Source organism: Corvus moneduloides, chromosome 8 (assembly GCF_009650955.1).
Source record: "Corvus moneduloides isolate bCorMon1 chromosome 8, bCorMon1.pri, whole genome shotgun sequence".
NCBI lineage: Eukaryota > Metazoa > Chordata > Aves > Passeriformes > Corvidae > Corvus > Corvus moneduloides.
The window spans coordinates 15,899,381-15,924,846 of record NC_045483.1 but is presented as its reverse complement, the minus strand read 5'-3'; the positions used below and the strand labels follow the sequence as shown (position 1 = coordinate 15,924,846).

Here is a 25,466-nt window from a genome sequence, read left to right as displayed (position 1 = left end):
AGCAGTGGCAAAACCAAAATCAGGCATTAAATGTAGCACACTGTTTTTGTCTTATTTTTTTTCCCCCTCATAACTCTGAAAAATAGGACACAGAAAAATAGATACAGGTGAAGAAAGCATATTACCAGAACTTCAAACAGCGGGGGGATCTTTTGGGGCTGGGGGGGGGATTTGTTGGTTAGTTGGTTTTTGTGGGTTTGGTTTTGGTTTTTTGGTTTTTTGGTTTTTTTGTGTTTGTTTGGTTGCTTGGGTTTTTTGGTTTTTGGGTTTTTTTGTTTGTTTTTACATTTGTTTTAGTTTTGGTTGGGTTTTTTTTTCCTCCTAGCAAGGAATTAAAGCAACTAGCATATCCACGACTTTCCCATAAGGAAATCTACCAAGGAAAAAAAAAAATCGCCTTAGAACCCCAAATCTACAGTTTTATAACAGAAGTTCAACCTTATCCAGCATTTACATCCTGCGAGGCGAGTCCTGTGTCCGGCGAGGCGGGGCCACAGAACTCCGCGGCAGGTGAGCGGCGGCCAGCGGGCTCCAAAGGGAGCTCCCGAAGGAGGGAGAGCTGCCGGAGGGTGACCTGGCCCTGGGGGACGGAGGATTTTGACACCCGAAATCTCTGCCTCTCAGGACGGCACTCTACCCACTGTACTCAAATTACGAGGCGTCTAATTACCTTTTGTCTTGGCAGGCACCGTCAGGGACGCGGAACGCGGCCACCAGGAAGCGGGCGGGCAGCAACACAGCCCCTCCGCGGGTGCCGCCCGGGGCCGCCTTTCGCGCCGCAGCCCCGTCCGCCTCCGCCGGGCGCGGCCCCCCCGCCGCGGCGAGTGTCGCCCCGGCTCTCCGCCCAGCCACCCACCCCCTCCGCCGCCTCCGCCTCCTCCCAGAGGCCCCCGGCCCCCTCCCCAGCCGCAGCCCCGGCTCTCCCGGCGGCAGAGGCGGCAGCTCCCAGCACCCCCAGGTACGGGTCCCGCCAGGCCCGGGCGCGGAGGGCGGACGGGACCCCGCGGGCGCCGGGAGGGATTGGCCGGGCGGCGGGGGGAGGCGGGCGGAGAACATGGCGCCGGGGAGCGGCGCGTGCTGAGGCGAGCGGAGCCGGGCCGGGCCGGGCGGCGGGGCCGCCAGGGATATGCGGCAGCGGCTGTTCTCTGTGCTGAGCCGGGCTCTGCCGGGCTGGACGCGCCCCTGGGCCGCCCCGGCCTCGCGCTCCTTCCCTCAGGGCCAGCGGCGCAGCTCTCTCGGGTACGGTGCGAGTGCGGCGGGGCCGGGATAGGGCCGCGGGTACTGGGGTCGTGTGACCCGGAGCCGTGAGGCCGGAGAGCCCCCGCGGTGTTGTGTAAGAGGCGGCGGCGCGGCCGGGCGCGGGCACCTTGTGAGTCCTGGGGAATGCCCTGCCCCGAGTGCGGCAGGGAGCCGGGGAAGATCGGGCCGCGGAGCGGGGCTGGCGGTGGAGCCTTCCGGGGAGGCGGTGGGCGAGCTGGGGGTGGCGGGGCCGTGTGTGCCAAGGAGGCCTGAGCCCTGCCTTCTGTCCTGCCTTGTGTCCTGTCCTGCCGCCCGGGAGAGCCCGGGCTGACGTGCTCGGTGTTTGCAGCTGCACCTCCCTTGACAAAGCAGGCTTGGTCATCAGCCGTGCGGCTTTCGTTGCCCGGGGGCTTGCTTTGTTGTTCTCCTTCCTCCTCAAAAAACCTCTATGAATTGTCGTGTTATTTAACTTGCCATGTCTTCCTAAGGCATAGTCATGGAAACAGCAACAACAAAAAAGTTTAAAATCCTTAAGAAGAAACTGCTAACAGTTACCCAAAGTTGATGGCCTCTTCAGTTTCTGACGAGTTGTCTGGCACTGGCATTGTGCGGGGCTTGTTATTGCGTGTTTGTGTTACCAGTGTCACCAGCTCCAGTAGAGAGAGCACAACTAACCTCGGTCAAGGGAGGAGCGGGCGAGAGGCTTCGCATAGCTCACTTTTAGGGGCAATTTAAACTGCGTAACAACTCGGCAAAGTTTTTCCGGGAAAGGAACTGGGGTGAGGGACAAAGGCTGAGTTGTTGTCTTTCATTAACACTGTATCTGTTACCTTAGTAGCCAAACCTATTTTTAATACTGCACAAGTAAGAGACGTCAAAAGTAGCATCTTTCCGGTGAAAAAAAGTGAGTTATGATGACTCATACTGTCGGCGCTCGTGTGTCAAAATTCGGGTGCACTGTTACTGTTCATTATTGCTATTTATGCTTCAGAATTGTAAAGGTAATCCACGGTGTATGTTAGGAGCTAATGCTTTTCTCAGGCTGTAGTTTCTCCTGCTAGGTTATGCCTCTTTACGCATGTGAATATATACAGTATTCGGACTTAACTTTATATATGTGAGTAGGCCTGTTATGTTTTCATACTGCCTACAACCATGATTTAATCATCCATTTGATTTTAATTGTGAATTAGGATTTACATAAATGATAATGAAATGAGAGCAGGCATAGTTCTTTCATGTGATGATTCTTCTAAGATGTGAAAATAAAGAACCTTTTCTCAGTTATATGTTCCCTGTTTCCATTTCTGTATTTTGTTCATGCTTGAACTTTTTCTTCTCATAACATTTTTAACCTTCATCTCTATGTCAATTAGCAAGGTAATTTCTTAGTTACAACTTACCTCCTTTTCATCTGATGTACAGCATTAAAATTATCTATTCTAGTTGGAAGTCCCTTGAAGGATTCTTGTTCCTATGTTCCTGCTTTTTTTGCTCGCTTTCTCCTTTCTGTCTTCAGTCACTGTAAGGCTGTGGCTTAATCCTTGGATGAAACGGTACCTTTGGGAATTGATTGAAGTGTCAAGCATATAACATATTTTGCACATGAATACAGAAGCACTCCCCACCCCTGTTAGATCCAGAAGAAAGAGGGAAGGGACGAGAAGTTCATTACCTCCAGTGTTTCGCAGTACTGGAAGGTGTTAGGCTCCTAGCTATAGGGGTCATTGGTGGTTATTGTAGAAGTCATTTACTGAAAATGCAGTCAGACCATTTGAGAAATGGCATGTGGGGTTGATATTTTTGATACATTAATTCTATTGTATTAGATACTTTTATAGTAACTTTAGTTACTGATCTTTTAACTGCATAGAAATAAAAAAGTTTTTAATGAAAATCTAGAGAAATTGCTTTAATCAGTTTTGTGTCTGGTTATGTATTTGTATATGCATGATCTGTCAGCGAGTATCTTTGCTTTCAACTTCTATGATGCACATAAGTTGCTCAAATATTCTTATGAGGTAGCACTGTATGTATATAATAAGGTGATTTTTGATGGATCCTGTTTGAAAGTTGCTTCACTACAGCTTTCTATTAAAATCTTACCTTCTGCATCTTGTTTTTAGAATGAGTCAGAACTATAGCTTGCCTGAACAATTGAGATGGGAAAGAATGCTGTAGGGCTGAGAGTTTATTTATAATTTTAACAGTAGAACCAGAATTGAATTGTCCAAAATCATAAAAACTAACCTACAGAATAGGTGAACAGCCAGGACTTCCTTTGTTGAAACACACCACTGACTCTTGTAAACTGCTCGTTGTTATGGGTTTGTTGCTCATGTCAAAGCTCTAGCGTTAGATAAGCAGTTGCTTTTAATGTGGGATTACAGTGCTTTTAATGATTCAGAATTCTAAAATTCTCTCTGTTTTTGTTGCTAGATCAGATTTTCTTGCCAGTTCTCTCATCTTTCTGTGAATTTCTTGTTGTTATGCAGTATAACTGAAGTATTAGTCTCATCTTGTGTTTTGGTTTTTTTTTAATTCAGACCTCACAAGTTTTTCTTTTTGAGGCTACAAGACAGATGGTAGCATAAAGCATTAAGTGAGTTGGCTTTACAAAGAGTTTTGAGCAATCTGATGTGCTACTTGCATATAAAATCTATGAAATACACAAAGCACAGCAGTCTCTCCTGTAGCATCCAGTTTTAACATTTCCTGCTGTGTGTGCAGGGCCACGTGCTAGACACCACCACAGTCCTGGGGCTGTGGAGCAAGCCCTGCAACTGTAGGCTGGGTGATGGAGGAGAAATGTCAGGGGGAGAGGAAGAGAGAATGAGAACCACTGGTCTGCAAGTATTCAATGAACAAAGCAATTAATTGAATTAATGAGTACATTTCTTAAGAAAATGTGTAAAATACGCTTTGAAGCAGTTGGTCACGTAGCACAGAAACTAGTCTGATCAGTCATGTTCTTAACATGCAATTTGAAAATACTGATGCAAGCCAAATTACTACGCCAGATTTGTGAAAATTTTAATGATACTATATTTCAATGACATCTAAAGATTAAAACCAGATAATTTTACTTAACACCCCTCCCTCCCCCTCCCCCTCAGGTCTTCCAAATAATCAAAGGCTTCAAAACCCTTTTGGAATTTTGTAAAATATTGAAGCAAGGAATTGCTAGGGAAAGATTAATTGTTTTATTTCTGGTGAATGTGGTTAGAGTTTGTTTACCTTAGAGGTTGTGTTTGGATGAATTGTTTGGGGCAATTTTTGAGGACACAGGAAAAGTAAGCTCAAGCTATTTAGAGATTAAAAAAAACTTGTTATCCTTTATTGCTCTGTGTAAAATCAGACTCTATAAGGTCCTGCCTTGTTGTTTGACTTTTTTACCCAGTGCTTTGGAAACTGTGGAGTGGTCCAGTTAAGGAATGTAGATTTAGGGCAGTAAATTAGCTTTATGGTGTCTTGGTTGTATATCCCATCTCTTTTGGCCAGCACATCATTGTACTTCTCAGGCCAGTTACTCAGCTGGGGCCTGATCTTATGTGTGAAAGTACCAGGGCCCTTGTTTTTGCCAAGGTCACACGTGGTATGCTCTTATTAATGCTACTGGTAATTCCTGTACACTGGTGTTACACACCAGTGTTTCTGCTGTCACGTTGGCAGTGAAGCCTGTGGCAGACCAAGTTTTACTGCTGTGATCTAGAAGTTGTAGAAGGTGGACTCTCTGGGAAACAAGAGCAAGGTAGGCATCTGCCCTGGCCACCATCATTAGGAGGGAATTTTCTGAGTCAATTACAGGCTTGGCAAAAAGCTGCAGACTGAGGTTCTGAAAATGCTTTAATTGTAGCGAGACTTTAGAATTTCTTCAAAATGAACTACATAACAAAACCTTATAAATATTCATCATCTTCGAACTTGCCTGATTTGGCATGATTAGTTGTTCTTAATAACTTGGGAGCACTGATTAAATCATTGTGGGTCTTTGTAGTTGGATCTTTTGTGTATGAAGTAGTGTGCTGAATTCCTGATGAGTTTAAAAGTGATAAAACATGTTAACATTTTGAGCAGTTTATCTACTTATGCAGTCTGTCTGCCTGTGCATGCAATCAGAATTATTTAGATCAGTATCAGGAATGTGTTGGGATCTCATACATTCTCTAGCTTCATGACAAGCAAATTCACACAAGATCGGTGCTTTATGGATGTTGAATCATGAAGTATTTTAATCTCTAAGTGTCTAAAAGAAGAATTGCTGAACCTGTAACCTGAAAGAGTATGGATAGTCTCCTGAAGAATCCCTTTTGGTAGTGTTCACCTGAATTGATTTAATTTGTTGATTTTTTTTTTTTTTAGAGGTTACTCTTTCACTGCTCCATTTTTATTACATTCTTAGTAACAGAACTTAAAGTATTTGTCTGATTTTAGAGAAAAATTTTACTGCCTACAGTTTAGTCTAAAAAATTACGTTTTTATTAAAACATACAGGTGAATGGAAATGTTAGGAGAGTAGGTAGATTCATGATTGTCTTACTGGTAACATGACTGTTACCCATAAAAGACTATTACTATGCCATCAAATTCTACTGCTATCATGAGCAGAAGTAGGTGCAAGAGACAAAGAGAAGGGGTGCAGACCTGTCCAAGAATGCAGATTTACTTGGTTGTTGCAAGGCCATGAGTTTGCAACTGAAGAAGTTCATGGACTCTTCCAGAGTGCTCAGTTCGGTGCTGTCATCCTTGTAAGAGAGGTGAGAAAACTCTGGCTGGTGGTTCTGCAGCACTGGGCCGCCTGCCAAAGCGCACAGCACTTCTTTTTTTCCACACATTGGCAGCTGGAGAAATCTTCAGGTAAACCAAGATGGATTAGTGAATAACACAGAGAACATGTTACCAATGGTAGCTCCCTTGCAGGGCAGAACAAAGGTTCTCATGCAATTAAGGTTTCACTTCATTCTGGTAAATGATAAGCAATTAGTTGCATAAAAACTTCAAGCAAACAGGAATTTAAAGGGAAATAATAGAAAACAAGCATCAAAATGTGCTGAGATGGTAACTTGCCTTTCATCTGGAGCAGACCTGTGTCTAGCACTTGACTTCAGTATGTGCATACTGTCATGACAAAAAAAATCTTGAGAAGCACTTTGGAGTTTGTGCCTTGGGGGTCATATTTTTATTAGCTAGTCACATTCTTGCATTGAAGCAACCCTCAGGAGTTTCTGTTAATTGGTTTTCAAATATGGTCCTTTAATTGTTCAAACATTGGACTTAGATTTCACTACACAGCCCAATTTTTAATTAAAGTAAGTTTGCTAAAATAACTTTGAGAGATTAAAATAGTGAAGCAGAATCATATATCACTTAATCCCACTCTGTAATATTCAGTTTGCAGGTGAAACCTGGCATCCCCAGAGAGCCTTGCTGGTTCCAAGGGACTGCCTGCCTGGAAATGATTACAAAAGTGGAACCTCAAAGAATAGAATATAATTTCACTAGAAGTGCAGTAATTGAAAATTCGGTGTTGGTTTTAACTGGTACTTTTCCTGTACAAGTGAAGTAATTTTGATGAGGAGGAAGAATATTTCCTATTCATTGAGTAGGGACACTGTTCTTAGTTCAGACATCCCTATTCTTTTTTGCTTTCTACCTATGTCATCTTTCCACCTGTAATTTTTGAGCCAGTGGAAGAATTTTTTCTGCCATGGTAGTGCTTTGTATTGTTCCTGCTATTTTGGCTTTATTAGACATCTTCCTCTGTTGCTTCTGTTTTGTGAAAGTAGTATGGTAATATTTCTTTTAATGTTTTTGTTAGGCTATTAGCTCTGCAGCAAACATAGCAGCTCCTTTGTGGAAGGCTTGCTTTGCTACTGACCAGCAGTATCCAGTGCTCACTGTAATGACAGTACAGCAAGTAGCTATAGTACATGGACTTTAGGACAGCTTCTGGACATGACTTTAGAAATTAAGCTACTTCTCAAAAAATTAAGTACAGAATTTCTGGTTTTCTTACTTTTTTTTTTTTTTTTTGCCTGTGGTTAAAAGCAGTTCTATTGTGAAAAAGTGGTTTGTAGAGTTTTAGGGTTCTGGTGTGAAAGAATGGATTGTGGTATTTTTATAAAGCAATTGCACTTACTTGAAAACTGTGCAGGAAAACAGTCATAGGGGGGAATGTTTAGTATTGGGTCTTACAGTTTACTCCTTAAGAAAATGTAATGGTATAAAAGTTCTCTCTAAAGTGTAATTTTTTCTTCTCACTTTTGTATTGTAGTTACACAGCACCAGGAGGAATAGTACTTAAGCAGGAAGGTGTTGGTCTTGTTCTTTTGACGTATTTGCCTTCCAGGAGTATTGCATAGTTGATCAGCCCTTGCTTTTATTTGAGTTGTCTGGTACTACGATTCACTTTGCAGCTAAATAATTGTAGGTAATCATGCAAACCCATTTGAAGTTAGAGAATGTTGTATTCATAATGCCCACTGAAATAACAGTGAAGATGGAGATAAAAATTTCAGTCCTTGGTTTGAAGGCTTAATTACTGATTTTGTCCTTTTGGAAATTGTAGGTTTTTCCTGTACTGGAATTTTACTACCAAGCTGGAGGTAGCCTATGAAGGAGGCAGAAGTAGGGAATGATAATAAAATGAAGTGGAGGTGTACAGCTTCACAAGACATCAATTGAAATCTCATAAGATTTCATAGCTGTGTAATTTGATGAATCACGTTGGAAACATGAGTCATCTGAGCAAACAGTAAAGTTTGTGACTTATAGTGATGTGGTGTAGAAATAACAGGGAGATATCAGATGACAAGGAAATTGTATAACATTTTAAAAAAACCCACAACTTGAATAGTTTGTAGTATATATGTGTTTTCTGACAAGCAACTAGTCTCTTACTGAGATAGAATATTCTAGCTGAAAACCAAGCTATAGGTGTTCATTAGCAGACACGGAATCAGGAGCTTAAGGGACCTCTTTGTTCTCCTGCATACTTAGATTTGTCAATCCAACTTGTGTGCAAGTCAAAAACAATTAGGAACAGTTTTGTTACTGATTTTCATATATGAAAAGTAGTATCTATTCTCACTTCAAAAATTTTACACGATATCTTTAGTAGAGTATTTCTTCTTAAAATTCTGAACTTTGAACATGGAGGCATCTTTTAATCGTTAGTACTGTTTGTATCAGTGCTGTTGATGCAGAGAAACAGAGATGTTGTGGTACTTGGAGTAATCTTTATATTTCAGTGGTATCTGCATTTTTTCAGAGGAAGAAGGCCCATAGATATTCCAAGCAGGATTGGCCTGAGCACAGGGTTAAACTAGTGGATAAATGATCAGTTTAAATGAGAGTGTACACATTTAAATTTAAATTCAGCATTTCAGCTACTGTTTAGTGATTACATTTGACTACACTTTTTTTTTAAAGTATTTCATAGTGAGAGAACCATGTTTTACTAGTGGAAATGTTTCCTTCTAAAGTGCATTGAATGGCACATTTTAAAAAGTTACTTCATATTGTTTATAGCTTTTGCTCAGAGACATTCAGATTCTGAATCAGTCACACTTTCTTAGCATTTCAAAATTGTGCCTTTGAAGAAGGGTGTCTTGTAGCATCTGTTAAACTAGTGGTAGAGGTTTAAACATGTGAGACAATCTATCCCTGTTTATCGTGGCAGTTCTGCAGTCTTTGTATTTTTATGGCAGTAATGCAAACAGTGTTACCATTTATTGCTTGAGTGTACAAATCCAGTGGTCTGTTAGTAAAATTTTGTTTATCTGACAATCAGAGTTACAGCATTTGTAATATAATCAACAATTTAGATACATTAAATACTTTCCTGAAGTTTGAAAGTATACTTGAGTTAGCAGTGTATGCTTCATTTGATTTAATTTTGATCATAATCGAATAAAGGGATGACGTTTATTAAGTTTAGGTTGTTTAAATTACAGTTAATGTGATACTTGAAGCATTCAGTTAAGTGATGTACATTTTTACATGTTTCTTGTTCTTCAAGGTTTCTTTTTTGTTTTAGCAGCAGTATTTTTCAGGGTCTGAATTTTTGGCAAATTCAGTGAATTTTGCGCATAATAGAACTTATAGCTGTCAGTATTGCTCTGTATTGTCTAACATAATATTAAGGTTCTAGCAAGGCTTAAGTGAAAATAATAAGAAATTTCTTCTGTTTTCTTTAAGGTTTCAGAAGGAGACAAACAACAAAATGAACAATCCAGCTATTAAGAGAATAACAAATGAAATTATCAAATCACCTGAGGATAAACGAGAATATCGTGGACTGGAATTGGCAAATGGCATTAAAGCTCTTCTCATTAGTGACCCCACCACAGATAAGTCTTCAGCAGCACTTGATGTGCACATAGGTATTCAATTTATGTTGTGTTCATTATGTCATTAATAAAAATGCTTAAAGTTTTGGTATCTTGATGCAAATAAACTGACAGTAGTGGTATGTAGTTGGCAGCGTAGCCTTTTATTGTAGTTTATAGTTTGTTTAATTCTTTGACACATCAAGTTGAAAATTATTAGAGCTAAATGCTCTTATTGTACTCTTGTGTTTACTCAAGTGTAGCTCAGTCAGTTGAAAGACTGCTTTTAACCATTAAGTTTCAGATTTAAGATCTGTTGTGAAAGATCTTTTGTAAGCAGAAAAGGGGCGGGTGTAAGTGCAATTATTTCAGACAGCTCCATCTGTCATGTCAGACTTTTTTTTTCATGCGAAGTTGTTGATGTGCAGAGGTGACAAAATGCTGTAGTGCTAGAGAAGTTGAAGAGGCACTCCCTAACTTCAGTGATGCTTATGTGTGCAAACAGAAATAAGGGAAATAAAAGGGGAAGGCAATTACTTTGTCTCTTTGGAATAATGGAAGCCTTTTATTACATCTGAGGTATTTCTAAAGCTTGTGTAGTTTTTCAGTTGCTTGGAAAGTATAATTCATGTGTGCATAACCTAAACACCCTCTTGCCATTTCTATAGTTGGGAGCGCTTGCTGCTGTTTGCGTTAGGGCAGAAGTAATAGAGGGACTTAAAAAGCTTCTGGCCCTTTTTGTAACGGGCATGGCTGTCCCACATCATTATCTAGTTCAGAGGATCCCGAATGTGGTTTCATTTAGGTCCTGTGACAGTGATAGCCAACTGCAGCATCCAGTTCCTGCACATGTGCTGGAGGAGATATATCTGTTGCCTTCATCTCCACTCTCCCACTGCACATCGCTGCACATTCTGAGGCGGGACTGCTGCTCTCAAACTTCTACCTTTCTCTCTTCCGTTCTTCCAGATCATTATTTTAATCTGCTTGCCTTCACACCTACTAGCTGGTCATCCATAGCTGCTTGTGTTCAGGCAATTACAGGTTATCACTCGTCCTATAAACGACAGGATAAATAACTCTTTAATTATGGTTGACAATTGCTGCCTCCTAACACAGTGCAGTTACTAAAGTCAAAGTATAGATTTCAGAGCAGTGTGATTTGCCAGGTATTTACAGATTATGAGTCATGAATTTCAATTGAAAATAGTCTGTATAAGGAGGTGCAAGCTGATCTGGAGAGGCAATTTGAGACACTAATAGGTTCAGTTACTGATTGTAATTTTTTAAAGTATTGTTTTGAAGATTAAGTTTAGTTGACTGTAGTTGCACAAGTGTCTTCTTACTGCTACAGAATTGATATAATTGCCTGAAGCAACATACTATAATATAAAGCACTTTAAGACTTAATGTTTTAGTATTACTTTTTATGATTGGTTACATAAAATTTTTCCTCTTGCAGGATCCTTGTCTGATCCCCCCAACATTGCTGGGCTTAGTCATTTTTGTGAGCATATGTTGTTCCTGGGAACCAAGAAATATCCAAAAGAGAATGAGTATAGCCAATTTCTAAGTGAGCATGCTGGGAGCTCAAATGCTTTCACGAGTGGTGAACATACCAACTATTACTTTGATGTATCACATGAACATCTAGAAGGTGCACTGGACAGGTAAACACATATTTTTAGTATTTTATTATTAAACACATACTTTTTAGTATTTAGTATTTTAGTATAAGTTAGTATACATTTTTGTTACAGAGGTTCTACTTGAAGTTATTAGTGTAGAAGTTTTTTGATAGTTCTAACATGATATTTAAAAAAAGGTAAAAAATATCTTTTGTTAAAACTGATAACCATGTATTTTTCAGTTCAGAAGTCTTACTCAGATTTTTTTCATCTAGGAGAGTTCTTCATCGAGGCAGAATTTTTGAAGTTTAAATGTTGTGTTTACACTGAATATTTTTGGAAATGTGGGGCACAGAATATGATCACGAATTTACACATTGTGCAAACACTGGGATGGTGCAATCAAATGCTGTGCTTCCCATGGGATCCTTATTGACAGCAAAACAAGGGTGAAGTCTAGAAATATAATAGGATTCTCTTAGCAGAGGGAACTTGCTGAAATCTCAGTGTTATTTGGGAGGGGACAGAAATTGAAAGGTGTGTAGTCAGTGAGGTAGAGTGAGTTTTCTCTTTGGCTTCTCCCTGGATGTCTGACAAGACATATTTCATTGGTGAAATTAAGAGCCTCTTGCAGCTAAACCTCAAAACCCAAGAAATTTTCACTGTGGGAATTGTGATACAAGGCCCTTGATTCTCGTAGTACCTTATATGATGAATATGTTGTTGTTTGCATTTATACACAAAGAACTTGAGAAATAAGGATACTGAATCAGTGTCAAAACTGTTAGAGAATTTGTAAGTTCTGCATTAAAAAATAATGTGTTCAGCTGTTTTCAGGAGGTACCAAGCACCAAGCTTTATACTTTTCTGTTACAATTTATGTACAGTACTCTTGACTTGAATTAATTTTTTTCTCTTTAGATTTGCCCAGTTTTTTCTGTGCCCTCTGTTTGATGAAAGTTGCAAAGATAGGGAAGTGAATGCTGTCGATTCTGAGCATGAGAAGAATCTAATGAATGATGCCTGGAGGTTGTTTCAGTTGGAGAAGGCTACTGGCAATCCCAATCATCCCTTCAGTAAATTTGGAACAGGTTTGTCAGAATATAATTATCTATCCAGTGGAGTTCTGTGTAACCTACATAGTATTATTGTTTATATAGAATTGCTAAAGACAGACTGAAACAATTCTCCTATTTTCCTCTCCATACATGTTTATTTTGGCGCTTTATGACGTTTTTCACATCATAGACCAAACAGAGCTAGACAAAAGCATAGGAAAAAGAGTGGTCCAAGACTTGGAGTACAACGATGAAGCAACCTTTATGATTCTGATAATTGCTGCAGTGAGTGCTGTTTTCCAATTACTGGATTTGTCATAATTTGGTACTGTTAAGTCTTTGTGCATAACAAAGTGAATGAATTGTATTTAAATTGTTGTTAGTCATATGCTTTTTGTTAACTAATACTGCATTTAGACTAGATGACAGTGACTAGGTCAAATCAGAAAGATCAGCAAAACATCATGAAAATTACTGAGTAGGAATATAGAAACAAAATCTGAACCATAGAGCACAAGAGGAGGAGACAGATAGAGTGATCTTGGCCAAATCCCAGTCTTACGGCTGTATTTTTTTTATTGTTCAGGCTTAATTATTCACAGAACGCTTAGTAACAATTGAGAATATACACCCTAAAACCTCAATTCAAAAAGCATAAAAGTTAAGATACCATAGTTCTGGGCAAAACCACAGATGTTTGATGCTTTGGTAGAAGTTTAAATGTTGGGTGGTTTTTTTAATAGGCATTATTTTCTACGTGAATTTATTTTTGAAACTGTTAAAGTTACAGGACTGCGCTGTTTTTGAGCATAATGTGCTCAAAAAAAAGTGTTTCGTGGATGGGTCAGTTTGCTCGATGAATAATTGACTCAAATATTGGGTATAGTAGGAGGATGGGAGAGCAGATAATGGGCTTTAAGGGAGTGGTTTCTTCCTCTGTCTCAAGAAAGACAAGAATACCTTTACATCTGTTGATGGAGGGCATAGTTGTGGGTCTGGTAGCCACCTGCCACAAGAGCAGGTATTGCTCTGTTAACCAGTAAAGAGAGGCTGGCTGTAAAAGTGCAACTGTAACTCCATTCTCCAAACAGGTAGATTTTAAAATAAAGCCTTGGGAACTGTGCATTAGTAGGCAGGTGTTCAGAGTACATTCTGTAATGTCTGCTACTGAAGACATTATTTAATTTTTATGTAGCACGCAGAAAACATAAGTGGAAATTGCAGAAATAGTATTGTGCAGTTTAAGAATGTTGTGTAGCTCACAGAAGTGAAATGCTTTCTTGGGGAGAATACCTAAAATGTGCTCAAATTCAACAGCAGTAGTCATATTCTCTTCTCCTTAGATTAGATTCTGATTCGGAAATTAAATTACAGCACACAGCCTTCCAGTAGATGTGACTTTGCAGAAGTAGAGCTCAGCTTTGATGGTTTCTATTTACCCAAAGAGTTGACAACTGCGATGCATTTGGCATCCTTATTGTTTCCTTTTGATCAGCTGGGAGGTTAATCTCGCAGAGTACAGGAATTACTCCATTTGATGCTTCAGGTCACTCCTCATTGCTGTGCACCCTGTTTGGTCAGCAAACCTTCCATTATTCCTCGTCTGTCCATAGGAACAAATGCAGCTTCCAGGTTTCTTTTTAAGGGTGTGCATTTGTGCCCAGATATCCTTCACTGATCTCCCTGAATTAATGCTTATGATGGTGATTCTTCTCCATCATTACCCTCAGTGTCAAGTAATTTTCCCAGCTCTTCTGCACTGGCTAGTGTCCATTTTCCTACATCTGTAGTCTTCTGACTGTTACTTCCTAATGTACTCCAGTACTGTAACAGCACAGTTACTGAACTGAAGCTTTAACTCTATGTTATTTTATTTTATCTTATGTATTGATGCTGTGGGAGTGAACAGAGTAGAGTGTCTAGAACTTTGCCATTTAATTTGTCTGCAAATGGTGAGGAGTATAGGCAAAATATTTAAAACATAAGACACTATTGATCCAATTTTCTTATTATGCATATTGATTATTTTTAGAATTACTGTCCATCCAAAGGAAAGCAGACTGATGAATTTATATATTTCTTTTTGATCTGTAAGTTCATAAACATTAAATACTGTTAAACATAAAATATTGTTAATTGGTTTTATGTTACAGGGAACAAATTCACTCTGGAAACTAGACCAACCAAAGAAGGAATAGATGTAAGGCAAGAGCTACTGAAGTTCCATTCTACTTATTATTCATCAAATTTAATGGCCATTTGTGTCTTAGGAAGAGGTGAGTTTTGTTGTGTTGGTTAAGACTTTATGTATATACTTGAAAAAAAAAAGGAGGTTCCAACTGCTTAGAACCTTCCACAGTTGAGATGATACTTTATATGGTTTTGCCAAAAGCTTAATAAGTGTGTTGAAAACTGTTTGCTCTTTGTAAATGTGCTGGCAGACTGGTATTTTTATGGTGTTTCACAGTAATGCTTGGATGGTGAATATGAATGGAAGAAAATGAATTTTTTATCTAATCAAAAGCAAAATTCCCTGAGGAATTTTACATGGAAACTTTTTCAGTAAGAATCACCTTGGCAACTGTGAATCTGTGCTAAAGCAAACTGTCACTGCAAGATTAAATGAATGTGTATTTTGCTGATATGCATGAAAATTAGTCGTTTTTAATAGAATAACGTGCAGTTCACAAAATTGTAATATATAGTGGACCCTCTTGGCTTGCATTATTTTGTTAGTTGTTTTCCCCAGCACAGTTCAGTTAGTGTAGTGTAGGAGCATGCATATATTGAGCAGGAAAGATTCTACTTTTTCAATCTAACTGGGATTGTTTCGGTAACAAGGTAACTGCTTATAGAAATCTTTCAAGGATTAAGGCTGTACTTTGAGATATCCAAGAAACGGATGTTTTGTTTCTTCCAGTAACCACCCTTGAAAGACATTCACTAAAAAATTGTCAGATGAATCTTTTTTATCTTATGCTCACTTTGAGAAGTGCTCCAAAAAGCATTTCTTGAGGCAGATAGCAATTTTGAAGGCAGAATTTCAACAGAAGGGTTATAGGTCAGTTTAGGTGAGTTAATGCACATTGTCACATTCTTTCTGCAAAAGGTCTGCTCTCATTCTTGCAAAGTACTGCAGTCACAGACTGAAATTAGAATGGATGTAAAATTAGAAGTGCTTGAACAGGTCGCAGGTGTGTGTGTGTGTGTTGGGTGCTAGGGACATACCTGGCTCACAGTGTACCTGAAGTACTGGACATGAACTGAGGCTAAAGCAAATTCAAGCTTTGGCAAAGATCCTTTCACTCTAGAAAATTTGCAGCTGTAATTCCATGTCCCTTAAACTTTTTTGGAATGTTTATTTTTGTAGGTGTTTGATACCTGATGTACCTTTCAGTTCTAGCTTAGATTAGTCTGTAAAACATAAAGAAAGATATATTTTCAGTTACAAGGTTTATTTTAATCATGATTGAAGCTTTCCTTTAATAAGCATGGTGCTTCTAGCATGTTACATTTCAAAATTCAAATATGAATATTTATTTCTGTTCTAGAATTAAAAATCATAACATCATTAAAACTGCCTTTCTGTATAATTCATGGCTCTCCCAAACAATATTAAAAAAAAGTTTGTCGGAATCTTCCTATAATGACTGACTGTTTTTTTTCTGATGTTTATTCTAGAATCCTTGGATGAGCTGACTTGCTTAGTGGTAAAGTTATTTTCAGAAGTAGAGAATAAAAATGTCCCTATACCAGAGTTTCCTGAACATCCTTTCCAAGAAGAGCATCTCCGGGTATGTATAGAGATACATCTTCCATCCAGGGTGTATATTTTAAATGTTATTTTTTTTATGTTTCAGTATTACATTTTGCACTTCACTACTCTTTTATCAATGTCCCTGTTAAGTTCCATGTTTCTTTATTCATTTTCCACCTACTTTTCCATGCTGAATATAGTTTTGTATAGTTTATAGTAGAGGTTGCACATTTGGTTGCAGTTGTAAGCAACTGTGAGATCATTAATTTTTTTTGTTTGTACCATGAATGGCTGAAGTGTTGCCCTATGTTTTAGATACCTTTACTTTTGAGATTTGGGAGATGTGTTTGTAATGTGTGTGTGTGAAGGGAACATGATACATGCTCCTGAGATGAATCTGATAGATGAGTTTCCCTTTGTTCATGGGTCTTCTTGTTTGTTTTTCCCCTCAGCAACTTTACAAAGTGGTACCCATTAAGGACATTAGAAATCTTTATGTCACATTTCCTATACCAGACCTTCAAAAGTACTATAAATCAAACCCTGGCCATTACCTTGGCCATCTGATTGGGCATGAAGGCCCGGGGAGTCTTTTATCAGAGCTTAAAGCCAAAGGTAAGTCCTTTGAGGGTAGAGAATTGAAAAATATTTGGTCACACAGTTATTTAAAGTTTAGTCATGTTTCACTTGAGATAGACTTCTATGTGTTAAAAGCCTTAATCTGTTTGAGTAATCTGAACAATTTTGTGCTTTATTTTTGTTTCTGCAGCAGGTAGGAATAAATAGGTAACAGTCACTCAGGCTGCTGAGGCTATTATTTCTTGGACTCCCCTCTATGTGCCTTATTTAGAGAGTTACACGAACTTTAACGTAATGATCTTGTCTCTATTTTGTCACTAACTTGGAGACTACTGTCAGGTCCCTTAATGTCCGGAAGATTACAAGGGTGTACCTTTCGCTGTTTTACTTTGTATCATTCTGTTCAAAACAGAAGTAAATTATCCAGTAATCAAATGATCTTGAGTTTGTTATATCATTCAGAATACAAAATTGGATAGATCTGACTTGTGTTATGTTTAACTTGCACTGTTGCAGTAGGCATGAAGGAAGTAAAGGAAAACATGTAAATGAATCAAAATGGGTTTTCAAAAATGATGTTGCTGAAGCATGCAAAAAGTTGCATAAATTATTTTAGATTTGTTTATGTAATATAGTTTCTTTTTAATGACATAGGATGGGTAAATACTCTTGTTGGAGGCCAGAAGGAAGGTGCTAGAGGTTTCATGTTTTTCATCATTAATGTGGACTTGACAGAAGAAGGACTTTGTAAGTGAAGCACCATCTGTATTCCATGTTATTGCTGATCTGATGGTTTTGTGTTTGTATCTGAAGAGACTAATTGTGATTGTAGCTTAAAAGGCAATTTATTTTAGTGAACTTCTTATTCTGTGTTTAGTTCCTCTAAGTATGCTAACACACTTCGCCTAACATAAGAAATCAACTTACTTAAGGTTATATTAAGTTATTTAATTAAATACTTTATTTAAATTTCTTTAAAGGAAGAGCTGTTAACACCTTTGTGTGCTATATTCATACTATTTAGATGCAAGTTAAATTATATTGTAAATCAGTATCTTCACGTAAAGACATGTTAAGTGCAATTCTTGGAATTAGCTGGGGACATAAGCACCTTAAATTAATGTTTGGGAAAAGCAAGTTTAACTTTGGTGGGATTGCAGATGTACTTAAAGATCTTGATGTGTCAAAGTGTAATTAAAAATAAAACCATTTTTGTGTTCCTTAAATTTCTTCTCTGTGCAGAACTGAGTGAATTATTTTTTTCTTTTCAGTGCATGTTGAAGATATTATTTTGCACATGTTTCAATATATTCAAAAACTACGTACAGAAGGACCTCAAGAATGGGTTTTCCAAGAGTGCAAGGTAAGTAATTGGGGCTGTACCATATGTGGTGGTTGTATTTTTACAAACTCTTTTTTATCATTAGATTATTTGACTTTGTAAGTAGCATTTAATAATCACGTGGTAATTAAGTTTATTAATTTTTAAGATGCAATGACACAAATGACAAGTACATTCAGAATACATTGTCTTAACATGGGTGTGAAATGCTCTTATAGAGCTGGGAGTTACTATAGCATAATGGAGGTGAAGGAAGAAGGATCTTACTCTGTCCACAAGGATTTTACATAACTTCCCTTAGTCTTCACTGAAGAAGGGGGGAAAACATTTACTGTTGAGGAGTAACATTGAATTGGAAATTGAAATGGCTGTTATTCTACTCCTCCCTTCTTTTGTGTGTCAAATTGTATAGTTAAGATTGTAATGGCAATAGACATTTAATCTGCTGTTTGTTGCCACCACCTTTTTGGAAAGTCAACTAAAGGCTTTTTATGAAGTACTTTGGCAGTACATGTCAGTTTTTGCTGAACTGTTCATGCTTCTTTCAAGGCTGGGTAGTTCTGTGTGCACAGAGCAAAAATGTAAAGTGTCCTATCAGGTAGCACTGCTCTTCTCAGTGTCAGTGTGAAACAAACCCAGTGTTATTTCTATATATAGTCTCATTGGTTCAGTACATATGCTTGGGTAAAGATTTCTTGTTCCATCTTAGTGTTATTTGATCAAAACTGTTGATCAAAACTGTTGAGTCTCTCCAAAGTAGAAGTTCTGCAGCTGGGTTAGCTTTATTTCCTACACTTTAACACTGTATACCTGTGAAAGTAGTCTCAAGTCTTGTTATCCTCTGCTAAAAGTCCCATGGATTTGTTTCACTGGCAGAGTAAGCAAATACAAGGTTTGATCAAGGTAGTTTAATTCTTCTGTCTTATCCCTCTGTCTTTCCCTTGCTCCTCTTCTCTCCACCCCAGCACTCCCGAGACTGTGGGGTGAGTCAGAGAGCTGGCAAACAAGTATGAAAAGAATCTTTTTGAGTTTACTTTCAGCTGAACTCTGTTGAATGAATCAGTTTATCTGCATGGTTTCATGGAAGGATGGACCGTCCTTTTCACTGGCTTTAAAGTCTTCAATCTCTTTAATTCACCCTTGCCATTGTATCCTGAGAATGTTGTGTTCTATTTCTGTGGCTGAGACAGCAAAAAGAAACACACTTTTTCTGTCTCTAAACTTACTCTTGGCTGACTGAACAAAAGCAAGGAAAAAGGAAGAGAGAGGCTTCGATTTGCTAACTTACGACAAACATTGCACTGGAACACTGTGTACTGGTTGTATCAGAGTTGGTGTGTTTTCAAATTATCAGGAAATTTAAATATATGAGAGGTGGGGCAGATCTCTTACTATGAAAAGTACTTACACGACTTGTATAACACTTGACATTATGAGACTATCACAAATTGGTTGTGAATTTGATGCAACTTGAATATTACTGAAAACTTGTGTTAGGTACTTGTCTAACTGCTATAACATGGATACAGCAAAAGTACTTCCTTTTCTTTCATTATAAAAAGGAATTAAGTAGCCAGTAATTATTCTTAAAATAGGCTTTAATTTATACTCTTTGATCATTTGTACATTGTTTTCTAGGATCTAAATGCTGTGGCATTCAGGTTTAAAGATAAGGAGCGACCACGAGGTTACACTTCAAAGCTTGGAGGAATGTTGCATGTAAGTGGAGGAGGTTGTTTTTGTTTGGTTGGTTTTTTTAACAATCATTTAGCAGTATGTTTGATTATCCACTTAATAAATACAGGCATCTGCAAAGGTCCTTTGCACTTCTTGTATGCTGCATAGACCTTAGTTTTGGCAGTCAATAAGTCACGTTCTGTTCACTCTACCATTTTATACTTCTGTACTAGGTAGAACTGATAATACAGTAACTGGAGGTGCTGTTTGATCTGTTTCAGTGTTTTTTAAGACATACGTACCTTGCCATTGTGTTTGGTTGGTAGCTAAGTGTTCTCTAGGGCAGTATTAGAGAAATAATATTTTATCATAAACACTGTGTTCCTTAGTTCACAGTGTTGAAATACTGCAGTAAGCAGAAATGTTTGTATTAAGATTGCAAATTACAAATGCTTGTCTTTACTGATATGATTGTATATTGGTACTGAAAGAATAATCATGTAGCTTTTACTTGGTCTTTAATACTTGTTACAAAATTCCCTCATTTTGCACAAATGGAAGATTTTGATAGGGTTGTTGAGGGGTTTTTTTGTCTAGTGAAATTATGCAACTTTTATAACTTTTTGCAGCCATTCTTCATTGCATAGCTAGTGTCTGCATCTATTCAGAGAAATTTTTGTTTTCTTTGCAGGAATTACTGCTACTGGTTGTAGACCTTTAATCTCTAAAATAATGATCTTTAATTTTCAAATTTTCCTTCTGTTTGCTAAAAAGCATTAGACTTGGCTGAAAACATGGAAATGGATATTTAAAGAGCTCCTGCTTGGGATGCTGTCTCTTGCTTTGGTTCTGTCAAATGCCTAAAATCTCTAAGAGATGGAGTTCTGACTTCTGAAACAGTCTTTCAGTGGCTTCTGTTTGTTGGATCATTTCTGATTACAATTGCCGTCTCCAAAAATCAGGCCAGGAAGTTGCCAGCAGTGTTCCAAAGAGCAGGGTATTGAATCGGGACTCTTTTTTTTTTTTTTTTTTTCACTGCCTTTCTTTTGCTTTGCTTTGCAGTATGAATGGTAATTTTCACTCTGCTTTAGTAGTTAAAGGAGCATCAGATTCTGGATCTTTAGCATTCACATTTGAATTTTTTATAGCATAGGCTTGGTTCATTGTCCTTGATCTCCACCCCCACAACCCTTTCTCTTTTCCAGAATCCTTTTTGTGAGTTACTCTCTGTTCTGGAAGTCATTCCACTGTAATTTTTTGTATAATGTATGTAATTCAGAAAGCCATTTTGCTCTCTGGTTGAAAAAGTACACCTATATGGCAAACTACTCGGTGCCTATGTCACCTGGTAACTTTCCCTTGGTAAACAGGTGTTTATCAAGAAAGTTCTCCTCTCAACCACATTAATAATTTTCAGATGAGTTTTAACTTTTTTTTTCCTTCTTAAATTGCCATGTACCTTAAGAGATTTTCAGTTTGGCCCTAAGTAAAAAAGGTTAGAATTAAAAGTGTTTAAAGTTTCATTATGCTTTTAGATATTGAAATATAGTTTCCTTTAAATTACTGTAAATAGGAATTGAATGATTAGAGAGTTCTAAAAAAAACCTATATTTTTTGTTTGTTTGTTTTATTTTGCTTATTTATGTTTTGTTTTCCCCAAATGCACTCTAGTGAGTACTTGGTATTCTTCTATCTTTAGAAATATCCTGCAGGGGTCAGCATTTACCATGTTATTTTTACTTTAGTCAAAATACTATTTAGAGGTGGGTGACTTTCTATATTGAGACATAAAATATTCCAAGAGAGAAGAATCGTAAATATACAGTATATAAAATTGCCTAATACGTGAGAAATATGATTGCATAGTTAGAATGCTACTCCCTCTTTTTTAGTTTTGAGAGTGATTTTAAAACATCTTACACACTCCTAATTTGAAATTACCAAGGTAATACAGATTTAGTGACCAGAAGTGTTTGCTTTTGTTTCCTGTACTGAACCGTAGCTTTTTCATGCTTAGTTTTGTTTAACTCATCTACATATTCCTTGGCTTTGTTTTTTAGTATTATCCTATAGAAGAAGTATTGGCTGCTGAATATTTACTTGAAGAATTCAGGCCTGATTTAATAGAGATGGTACTGGATAAATTGAGACCAGAAAATGTTCGGTAAGTTAGATTTTATTTTAACACAAACATTATAAGAAAGCAGATAAATTAATGGAAACACAAAATCTTAGGTGTCTCTTGCAGCTCCAAAAGAAATGTGATTGAAAAATCTTCACTATGTTTCTTTGTATGAGTAAGTCTTAGATATATGTTAATTTATTTTCAAAGGTTGATACATTTCAAATAATTATTGGATAAAGTCAGATAAACTTGGGTTGTGAACTGTGTTTGCAAATGTCATAGGGTTCTGGTGTTTCTAGGCATATGCAAGTAATGATAGAATAAATGGAGTTGCCTGTATCAGCAACAGTAGTTGCCATAGTAATTAATGCCCTTTAAAGAAGGGCCTTTATCTTTGTGTGTGGGTGTGCATCTGGGTGTAATGTGTGTGGGATACTTCAGCTGAAGCTTGATTATGTCAAGAGATCAGATTTTGAACAAACAATACTTTAATGAAAATTTCCTGTTCTCTTTCCTAAAGTATTTAATACTTGTCTATTTTGAATGTATTTTCATGTTGCTCTACCACCCAAGTTCTCTAAAATTCGATTCCTCTAACATACAAACAGTTTTTAGTAATTAACATAGAGAATGTTTAATTACTTGTTCTCTGTAGAAAGCTTTACCGAATTCCACATGAATGTGAACTTTTAACTGGTTTTAGAATTGCTTACAAGTAACAGGTAAACCTGAGCTATTGCTGATGTAGTAAAGAAGCTGCAGGTGTTAATGAGATCTGATGTTATTATATCTTCACATAGCTTTGAAGCATAGCTCTTGACATTGCAAGAAAATAGTCAATATTATCTTACTCATTATGTAAATTGTGTCTTTGTTACTACCCAGAGAACTTACAAAGCACCTTCTTACTTAAACACTGAAAAATTGCTGGAAGAAATGAATACATTCATAGATTCTTCAGCTTGTCAGGTGCTACTGGATGCTACAGACCACTCCTCACTCATTTTCTGTGTTACTCCTGTTGCTGGCTGTGCCAGTCTTTTGACGCTCTTTCCAGCTGACAGTTCTTCAGCATAAGATAGCCATAGTGAACCTTGTTCAAAAGTTACTGGTGTGAGAAAGGAAAGTGTAGAGAATACTGGTAGAGGGAGAAAATTCAAGTCTGTAGAATGTGGCCTGTAGTGTAAGAATAGTGGCGATGATTTTTAGAAGAATGTGGTGTGTATTTTCAGTTACATAGCAAACATCCATTTCCCAATGTTCTTTTGCTGTAGGTAACATAGGCCCATATCTGCACTGGGCAGTTCTGCATTCCTCTTTGTCCACTGCTGAAATAAAGGGGGGTTGGACAATAAAAGAGCAAGATGAGCAAGAATCTAATTGGAATGGAAATAGTCATTCTAAAAAGATACAGAATTTAGCTGTAGCATTCTTGAAACATTAGTAACCAAAGAAAGTAATGGCTTACTATCATATTAGTTTTGTTTAACTCATCGACATATTCCTTGGCTTTGTTTTTTAGTATTAGTATCTTCCTGTAGTAGTTTTGTAAGGTTACATCAGCCTTCTCCCGTTTGACAAAGTGACTTTTGGTAAATGGACATTTTCTCCACATTTGGTAATTGCGGATTAATTTTAAATAAAAACTAGTTTTTTTTCAGGATGGAACATACCTAGAACAAATACAAACTGAAGATGAACTTTGGTATATTAAGCAACTATAAATAATAATTTGATCCTTCAGATAATGGAGATAGGTGTTTCAGAATTGGTCATTAGTAACTTAGGTGGGTCTCTGTAATTGTGGGCTTTAAATGTCATGTGTCTCACCTTGCTTTCTTCTAGCTGGTGGTTTTTGGATGCTGTATGTGATGTTTAATCTTCCTTCAGGACTAATTATGTTATCTATTCACTTTACCTGCTTAAGAAATAGATGTAATTTAATAGATGAAGAAATATGTAATTTAAAAATTTTGGATAAAAAGGGTGCTAAATATTGGGAGAAAAAAAGGACTTCCAGAACTGGAATAAACCTGGTTTTATGGCCTCTTCAGTTAATTATTAAAGAAATTATATATTATCTTTGTTGCAGAGATTTTAGTAGGGCTTAAAGATAATAAATACAAGTGGGTTACTTCTCTGAAGCTTAAGTGCCCATAGCTATGCTGACAGCTGTCCTGCTGTGGCTTAAATAAAAATATGTACAACTTGGAGACTGTCCAAAGATTGATTAAATGCATTTTTAGCATCCAAATTCAACAAAGCAGTGCAAGTCTAACATGGATGGAATGAGGCCTGCAGGTCTGTAATGATGTAGCAGCAGGCATGCTTTGAGTTTGAATGGTATATGGTCAGAGTAATGATAATTCTGTTGCTTATTATGTGTAGACTAAGACTGTTGGTGTTTGTCTTTACCACAACAACTATACATTCACATCTTAGTTCTCTCCATGTTCAGACTATTTGTATTCTCAAGGAAGTATAACTTAAAAAAGAAACCCAAAACATCAATCTAAATTTAAGATTCCCAAGTGTCATGTTGCTTTTTCCTGCTGCCCTAGATGATACATTTTTTTCAGTGTAGACTAAAAAGTTATGGTTATGCCTCTTTGTAGCTTCTGTGGAAGCTGATTTTATTTGGATTTAAAAGTATAAGTCAATTTTAATTGGGAATTAAATTTTTTATTTGGGGCATCAGATGTTTAAAGATCTGAGCTAATCAGACTTTCCTACTTTCATTTGATTGAAGGAAAATAGTAACTTATATATAGTACTATATTCCTTTTAGATGTATTTTAAGCACTTATCCTTAGAAGTAGAATGAAATGAACTGCAATTTAAAAAATCTTCTACTTAACTAGGATCCTTCGAAGTATAGTATGATATAACAGGGAATATAATTTTATAGTATCTTTTATTTTAAATTTCTGGCAAGATACATTATCTTGGGAAGGGGAAACTTGTTTAAGTATTATTGTAAGTGATTTCATGGTACATTACAAAGATTAAAGAAAGCCACTGTGGATTTTATTTTTGGTGGGCTCTCTTGAAGAATGAGTTGAGATTACAGATGTTAATAAAAGCATCCCTTTGTGTTAACTTTTTAAAAAAATTAATCTGTATCTATATGAACGTAATGAATTATTAATCCGATAGCCTGCTCCCTTCTTTCGTCTTTTCTTGAGCAATTTTATATACTAATAAAAAAACCTGTGCACATCTGCTTTAAATATCTATATGTTTGGTTATCCACCATTTACTGATATGTATCCTCTTGTTTACCATTCTGTTCTCCCTTTTTATGAAAGAATTATTATGTGCCACATCCCAGCTTTGCCTGTTGTTTGGCATTGTTTTCATGGTTTTCTTGATTTTTTTTCTTTTTATGCCTTGCATGCATTCTGTCTTGAGGTGGTTCAGTTGGCATTGATTTGAATTTTTCCTTTGTATTCTGGTTTTATTTATAATTTCCTTTTCATTCACCTATACTAAGGACTTCTTGGCATAGCTATATTGTAGTAACTGCATTTAATGTCTTTTTCAAAAGTACAGTTTTTCAACTATTATTTTCTTAACAAACTTTGAGTTTAAAAAATATGAAAAAAAAAATTCATACAGATGGTAGTAAGTATGCACATGTACTTCCATTTGACTGAACCATAACAGGAACTGTTCATATTCTCCTCCCACCCCCATGCACTAGTTGTTGCAATTAGTGCCTTAATTCCCCT

At 37.3% G+C, this 25,466-nt stretch overlaps 1 protein-coding gene across 5 annotated transcripts in view; it reads left to right on the top strand.

The window, feature by feature from the left end:
- The first annotated feature begins 873 nt into the window (after positions 1-873).
- IDE (insulin degrading enzyme) overlaps positions 874-25,466 on the top strand; it is a 60,484-nt gene continuing 35,891 nt past the window's right edge. For 2 of the 5 annotated variants that reach the window (XM_032117042.1, XM_032117041.1), the window contains exons 1-11: positions 1,088-1,239; positions 9,439-9,623; positions 11,032-11,239; positions 12,119-12,288; positions 14,409-14,531; positions 15,937-16,049; positions 16,465-16,627; positions 17,246-17,338; positions 17,863-17,954; positions 19,572-19,652; positions 21,671-21,774. In XM_032117042.1, the coding sequence (XP_031972933.1) occupies positions 1,127-1,239; positions 9,439-9,623; positions 11,032-11,239; positions 12,119-12,288; positions 14,409-14,531; positions 15,937-16,049; positions 16,465-16,627; positions 17,246-17,338; positions 17,863-17,954; positions 19,572-19,652; positions 21,671-21,774 (1,445 nt within the window). In that variant the 5' untranslated portion in view covers positions 1,088-1,126. Of the gene's footprint in view, positions 959-1,087; positions 1,240-1,348; positions 1,370-1,543; positions 2,019-9,438; positions 9,624-11,031; positions 11,240-12,118; positions 12,289-14,408; positions 14,532-15,936; positions 16,050-16,464; positions 16,628-17,245; positions 17,339-17,862; positions 17,955-19,571; positions 19,653-21,670; positions 21,775-25,466 lie in introns of those variants that run through there. The other 3 variants (XM_032117043.1, XM_032117044.1, XM_032117045.1) reach the window with 3 other exon arrangements.